The 7,652-nt window shown below is 51.4% G+C and overlaps 1 protein-coding gene across 1 annotated transcript; it reads right to left on the bottom strand.

Annotated features, from left to right (window-relative positions):
• Positions 1–711: 711 nt before the first annotated feature.
• Positions 712–5,869, bottom strand: LOC141732610 (T cell receptor alpha chain MC.7.G5-like). Its single transcript, XM_074561879.1, has 5 exons — positions 5,821–5,869; positions 4,646–4,941; positions 3,932–3,958; positions 3,020–3,149; positions 712–842 (listed from the first exon to the last, which is right to left on the bottom strand). The coding sequence occupies exons 1-5, from the start codon at positions 5,867–5,869 to the stop codon at positions 712–714; spliced, it is 633 nt and encodes a 210-aa protein (XP_074417980.1).
• Between the last annotated feature and the right edge of the window lie 1,783 nt (positions 5,870–7,652).

The raw sequence follows: 7,652 nt of genomic DNA, 5'->3' as shown, positions 1-7,652 counted from the left end.
TTAGCTTGGGCATGAGAGGGGCCCTGTGTCCTAACCCAGATATCCCTGACACGGTATTGGAAGCAGATCCACTCAGGGATGGCCAGCACATGGTGGGCAGGATTTCTCAGCCTTCACCTTGCCCAGAAAGCAATCCCCATCCTTTGAACTCTCTAGCACTGGGGAGAGCAGCTGTGTCCTGGCCTGGAGAGGCAGGGAGTGGGGACTGCCAGCCATGCTGAGGTGCTCCTGATATTGTCACACTGAATTCAACTCAGGATCGAAATTGGAGTGGAACCATCCTTGTTGTGGCATGAAATGGGCAGCAGCAGAGTGTCAGCTGTGGAGACGCAGAAGAAGGAGATCTCAGAAGGCAGGGGCTGCATTTCAGTGCCTCTTCCCTGGACGCATCTCCAGCAGGCTGGTGCCATCACCGCTCAGCTGCACTCGGGCTCCTTCTAATCCTGGGAACCTGCTGCTCTGTGGTGCTCATGGAGAGAGCAGGGGAGATTGTCCTCACTATGACCTGCACATTCCCTCCTGAGGAGGGACAACAAGGACATACACACACACTCACACAGGCTTATGCACACTGGTGTGGAATCATAAACAAATTTGTGCTCCCGTATCCATTCACAAAAAGCTGGCTGCACTCAAAAGCACACAAGATAGAAACACATAAAAATGCACTGTGGGCTCTGCTGAGGACATCTGGGGACAACCACAGCAAGGCTAGGGCATTCTGGGGTAGTACAAGGCCCCTGGCATGCCCATGGTGTCTTTGATGTACTCACAGACTGCAAGGAGACAGTCAAAACTGGCCAGTTTCCTGAGGGCAGTGTGAGGCAGGATGTTGTCATAACCTAGCAGCGCAATGCACGCAGCCGGGAAGGCAACATCAAGTGACCGTTGGGGTGAGCTGAGGAGGGAGGGCAAGAGAAGGATGTGGCACTTCCTCATGCACAGGAGCCCATGGGTGTCTAGTGAGGACGGCTGGAGCTTCTTTCTCAGAACGACACTTCAAACAGCCCCAACAGAGTGGCCTATGTTGAGGCGTCTTTCCTGCCCTGGAACCATACAGCACTTGAGCTGACTCTTCTGTCCACACTGCTGCATTCCTGCCCTGGAAATCCTGGGGCCTTTCATCCCACTGATCACCGGAAGCCTTCAATGGGGAATGGGGAATGTGCGTGAAACAACTCTGGAAATGAAAAGGCAGCAGTGTTGGAAACCAAAGCACAGCCCACATCATTAGCTGTGATGGTTTGCATTCAAGATGAGCTTGTGCAAAAATTGTTACCTCTGCAAAGGGTGCCTCTGGTGCTGTGGCAATGAAGGGCAGGTATAAAAGCCAGCCCAAGTCCCTGCTCTCTCATCCACTTCTCTGGCCTCCTTCTCCTTGGGAACCAGGTGAGTCTGCAGCTCCTTCTCCTTCTTTTCCTAAGTGAGGTCTCTCCTTGATGGACATCTCAGCTGATATTGTCTGTGGCCTGTGCTGGGGCTTGGATGTTCTTGTCAGAGGGACGAGCGTCTGCTTAGTGAGAGGCTGGGACATGGCAGAGGGATCTTTTGGTTTATGCACTAGGGAAGATCCTCCATGGTCCAGGCTGCTCTTTGTAGGGCAATAAGGACCATGGGGCTCTGGGCTGAGCTTTGAGCTCCCCACTCAGTAGTGGCCTTAGATTCTTTGTGACGGGGAAACAAGGCTGCTTCTCATTCACCCTTGTGCGCTTCACTGTCTGTATTCTCTCTCCCAGGTGCACCTCCAAACCCTTATAGAATGTCCTGCTACAACCAGTGCCTGCCCTGCCGGCCCTGTGGCCCCACCCCACTGGCCAACAGCTGCAATGAGCCCTGTGTCAGGCAGTGCCAGAATTCCTGCGTTGTCATTGAGCCTCCTGCTGTGGTGGTGACCCTGCCTGGCCCCATCCTCAGCTCCTTCCCACAGAACACCATTGTGGGATCCTCCACCTCTGCTGCTGTTGGCAGCATCCTCAGCTGTGATGGAGTGCCCATCACCTCTGGGTGCTGTGACCTCTCTGGCATTTCCAGCCGCTACTGTGGCAGAAGGTCCCTCCTCTGATAAAGATGCTGGGAAAGACCCAGGGAGATTCCCTGAGGAACTCAGAACATCATGCTGGGCAAAGGATCAGGATTTGGGATGTGTTTGCAGTGTAGCTGAACGGCTTTGTCCTTCTTTCATTTTCCTTGCTTCGTTCAATTCCCCTTGGCAGCAAGGTCCCACCAAGACGTGCCTGGTGGGGATCATCTTTCTCCTCTCCTTCTATGGGGCAGGCAGACAGACATCATGTGAAGACTTCTACATGGTCAAGCACAGCAGACTCTTGACTGCCTCCAGGGCCCCCTACACTCCTGTCCTTCATTTGGAATGACTTCCTTTCCGTCTTTGGGCTCATTAAAGCTCCATTGCATTTAAGGCTGGCCTCCATGTAGTCCTTTCCTCTGTGGACACTCCCCAGGCTGCCAAAGGAGAAAGTGTTGCTCTGGGGTGGAAGGGGGTGAGGGCACAAGGAGACCCGTCTCCATTCTCAGAGGAGTGGGAGGTTGGGACAGCCTGCAGTGGCTCCTCTCTTGAGCACCATTCCTTGGAGCTAAGGAAGATATTCCGAGTTGCTCTACTTCCAATGAGCATCAGACCTTGCCTTGATCTGTGTCTCCCCACAAATGCCATGGAAGGCAGGAGACCCTGAGGTGTCAGCATCCCCATGAGCTCTTGAGGAAGGGTGTCCCTCTTGCTATGGCCAGAACTGCTCTGGGGTTGTGCGGTGATGGGTGTGATGCTCCGGAACATGATTTGTTTTGCAGAATGTCTAGAGTGCTAATACAGGGAACGGCCCTTAGGATGGCCAGCCCTACAAAAATGATCCTGGAAAGGCAGGAAAAGGGCACAGGATCCATGTGGGTTTTACAGCTCCAATTAAGGGCACTGTAGCCAAAAGTTCTTTTCTTTCTTTTCTTTTTAATGGTGATTTAAACCATCTACTGACAGAACAGCGTCTGTTCTTTACACCTTTCTTACTCCCTTGCTGAACTCCTTGATTTACACTCCAAGAAATAAGGACGTGAAGCTGCTGATACTTGTTCGTGTACAATACACTTCTGGCAGGGTCGTAGTTGTTGACAGTAGAAACGATGACAAGATCTGTTTCCTTTGATGAAAATGATCTGAAATCATGATTGACCAAAGCTGTGTAACCCTTCTGTGGATGAGATATGCACAGTGTCCTGTGCCCTGTCAAGGGGACAACACATTGTCCTGTGCTGTGGGAGTGACAGAGCACTGGCCTGGCAGGCCCGGGGAAGTTGCCAAGGCTCTTTCCTTAGAGATATTCAAAAGCCACCTAGACACCGTCCTGGGCAACTGGCTCTAGGTGCCCTTGCTTGAGCAGGGAGGTTGGACCAGATGACCTGCAGGGCTCCCTTCCAACCTCAGCCATTCTGTGATTCTTTCATTCTGTGACAGCAAATGATGTAGCGCAGTTCTGGGTTCCATCATCTGAAGGGCTGTCAGGTTATCCATACTGGTCTTCTCTTTCTTTCTAGTCTTAATGCTAACAAATAGCATTTTAAGGAATGCTTTGAAGAGGCTGAGTGCCTTTCTTACTGTGATCAGTCAGTGTCATTTCTGGTGCCCCAGCCTCAGTGTCTGCAACCTGTGGGGAGTCTGGCTTGTCCCAGGTGTGCCACACTCCGATGATCCCATGAACTTGTGTATGTCCAAATTGTATTAAGAGCTCCTTAGTTCCATATTCTTCTACTGTGGGTGCTGCTACATTCCCAGAGAGTCTGTGAGGCTGTGATGAGTGTCCTCCCCAACACAGTAGAGTGAGGGGCAATGCCTGTCCCTGTGTGGGGAGCCTCTGTAGCAGCAGCTGCTGTTCATGGGGATGTTTCCCTTGAGATGTTTCCTTTGTTTCCCCCACCACAGTACCCAGGGATTAAAGGACAGAAGGACCCTCTAGGGGAAGAGAGCAGTGCTCAGACACAATTTGATCATTTGTGACTGAGCAGATCCAGGACACTTGCTACCAAAAGTGCCAGTTCATCACAGCAGATGAGCAGGAGGAACTGACCAGCTCCCACTAGAATGTTTAACGTCCCCAGCGAGAACAGGGGAATGAGGATGCATGGAGGCCCCATGCTGAGATCTGCCTATGTGAAGAAAAGGTACAGCATCTCTTTACATCAACCGCCATGGCCAATGTTCAAGAGGGAAATAACACAATGGAACCAGTTTTAAGGTGTCACCATCTTGAGACAAGACAAACTCAGTCACTGTTGAGGAGGATGTATGTGCCTGTGGGTATTAGGAGTGGTGAAGACGAATAAATCGCTAATATGTACATGCAATGGCTCATGTGCGTGCTGCTTGTGTTTTACCAGACTTCCAATGCATTGGCTACAGGAAGACTGTGCCTTCATTTAGTGTGGTATGGGACTATTTAAGACCATGGTTGCATAAATCAATGTGTGGAATGGACAGAAAACATTCCATCACAGGATCTTGTCCTGCAGATCCCTGGGTGTACAGAGGAAGCAGCACTGCCAGGGCACACCTGACAGCCCCTTCCCCCACCCTCAGCCTTGCACAGACACATCCCCTCCTTCCCCTGGGTTCTTGCACAGCCAAGGAAGCTCCCTGCACCGGGGTGTCACGCACTGCACAGAGGTACAAGGCACTGTCAGAGAGCTTGACTTCCTCCAGCTGGAGGAGGCTGTATTTCTCCATGGTGTTCAGCACGGTGGTGAGATGGCCACTGGGCTTGCGGCCAGCAGTTGCCTGATAGGAGACCAGCTGGGGACCTTGGCCTTTCCTCTGCTGGTACCAAAGCAAGGCATAAAAGCTGGAAGTCTGGTATGTGCAGGTTGTCTGGAAGGTGTCTCCCTGCTTCACTGTGACTTGTCCTTCTTGCTGGGTGACAGTGATCTGTCCCATGGTGCCTGGAAGAAAGCAAAGGTCAGCAGCTCAGCAGGGGAAGAAAACCACCAGCACATGTGAAAAGCAAGCATAGAAGGCTCCCTGTCATCTGCCTTAGAGGAAAATCCTGAGGCCTGGGGACAGTTCAGGTGGAGAGGAGTTTGAGTGGCAATGTGGAGCTCTGAGCTCAGTGTGGATCTTGAGAAGAGCTGTGCTGAGTCCCTGCTCCTCCTTGCTCCTCCTGCTCCTCCTCCCTGCTCCTGCTCCTACTACCCAGAGAACCAGGGAACAGCCTTTCATGCCTAGTGTTTGCATGCTGGGACCAGCACAACTCCATCATGTTGAGGCATCCATAGGGCTCTGTCAAAAAGATTCATCCTGCTTCCCCATCCCTCTCATCTCTGAGGGCTCCTAGCTCCCTCAGTATATACAATGGTGAGCTGAATGGTAGAAAGAGGGATCCCCGACTGAGTCAACAACCAGGGGAAAACTGGAAGCCATGGCAGACATAAGCCATCCAGGAGGCAGAATGGGACACCCAGTTAATGTCAGTGGGATGAGAGCATACAAGTTCTGCTGATTTGCATTGGAAAGAAAAAATGTGAGAGTGCAGAGAGAGCGTTGAGATCTCCTGTGGTGAGAGCAGGTGGATCAGAAGAGAGAGGCAGAGAGAAAGGCATTGAAGGTGAGAGAAGAGCAGCAGAAGAGGTCTGAGGTATCTCTTCTCTCTCCTTTCAAACAGTAAGAGCGTCTTGAGAAAAATGGTGCAAAACCACAAATGTGAGCTGGTATTTCACAGTGTTTTCCTGTAATTCAAGAGTTGTTCTCTGCATGATCCTGATGAGGCTGGCAAGGATTTCCTTGGGGGAAGAAGGATGCATTTATAGAAAGCCAGGACTTACCCAGCAGTTGCCCCAGGAAGGCCGTGAGGATGAGAGATCCAAGCTGCATGTTGACATCAACCCACCTCTTTGTGGAGTGAGAGAGAGTCAGAAAACCCCCTCCCAGCCCCGAGATAACAGAGCTGCTGGAAACAACGTTGTTGGGGGAGCCAAGGAAGCAGCGGGGAAGAGCAGAGATCTGTTCTTCCTGTGCCTCAGATGCTGCTTCTGGGTTTCTCCCTCCTCCAGCAGCAACACCTGTGGCTCCCTCAGCCAGTGGCATTCTCAGCATTTCCCCATGAAGAGCCCCTGTGGGCTCTGCGTGTCCCAGTGGTGGGGAGAGGCTGGTCCCAGTGAGCTCACAGTGGAGTGCTCTCCTCCGCAGCGAGAATCCCCTGCTCTTCTGAACACCAGTGCTGGCTTATATTGGACGTCAGGTGTTTCTTCCACAGTGAAGTTTCAGAACTTTGCCTGGGGGCCTGAGCTCTTTGGGGACACTGCTATTTCCTTTGGGAACAGAAGTCTCTTCCATTTCTCTCACTTCTCCCCATTATTTCCTCAGCTACCTGGGAAAAACAACTCTCCCCCAGATTCCCCCAAACACAAGATGAAAGCTGCTGTGCAGCAGCCTAGGGCTTCTGGCTCTGTCCTATTCTGGTGGGATAACCCAGAGTGTGAGAGAAGAACCTGGCTCCAGAACTGCTGTGTAGATGCCACAAACCCAGAGATGATAAGGACGATTTACCCTAGGAAAATGGTATAAGTTCACCGGAGAGCAGGATGAGGGATGAGTGGTGACACCCACTCCCAGGGAGAACATGGGGCACCCATTGGAGTGCTGCACTGCGAGGGCTATGGATAGGGCAGCCCTGCACCCACAGCTGAAAGGGCATGTGAAGGGGTGGGGGTACTGCAGGTGGGGACCCCTACTCCCACCCCCTTGCCACAGGAACTCCAGAGTGATCCCACGCACCACTCATGGCAGAGGGACAAACTGTTCATTGTCGTTAAGTTAACCTGACCTGAGTAGATCCAGACCAGTGCTGTGCTGAGCTGTATATATCACTTGGCAAACTTGGCAACGCTGCCACAAACACGTCCTTGTCTTGATCTAGGAGTGAAGCACTGTGCTTTCATATAAATGCCCTTTTGCTGAACAGTAGAAATTGGGAGCGGTTTATTGCTAAGGAAATGCCATGAAAACTCCAGAGATGACAATGCCTAAGATGAATCTCAGCATGGGCAGGATTTGCACTATGTGTTAAGACCCGACTCGAGCTCTACTTCATGCCCCAGAGCTGGGGCTCCCAGCACCTGAAGGGACATAACATCACCTGTGCTATGCCCCTTTACCTTCTTATCTCCAATTGGTGGTATTTTAGTCAAGACTCTGTGGAGGCAGAGTCCCATTCTTAATGGGATCAACATGCATGCATTAAAAAAAAACAACCAAAAACAAAAAAACAAAAAACAACCAGAACTCCAAATTTCTAGTAGGAATTTCCCCTGTTCCAGACCATGGCCATTGCCTTTCTCTGTTTCACTGTGCTCAAGAAGGAGTTTGGCTCCATCTGGCTCTTCATGCTCCAATCAAGTGTTAGAAAAAGCTCTCAACTTTAATTTCTCTTTTGAAGGCTGAAGAAGGCCAGTCCTCTCAGACCCTCCTCATGTCTTCTGTTAAAGAAACACAGAATTGGTAAGTTTGGAAGGGATGTCTGGAGGTCAGTGGGTCCACACACCACCTCAGGAAGCGTGACCTAGACCTGGGTGCAAAGGACCATGTCCAGATGGATTTTGTATTCCTCCAAGGACGGAGACACCACAACCTCTCTGCCCACCCTGTGCCAGGGCTC

This window comes from Larus michahellis, chromosome 18 (assembly GCF_964199755.1).
Source record: "Larus michahellis chromosome 18, bLarMic1.1, whole genome shotgun sequence".
Lineage (NCBI taxonomy): Eukaryota > Metazoa > Chordata > Aves > Charadriiformes > Laridae > Larus > Larus michahellis.
This window is presented reverse-complemented; position numbering and strand designations above follow the sequence as displayed.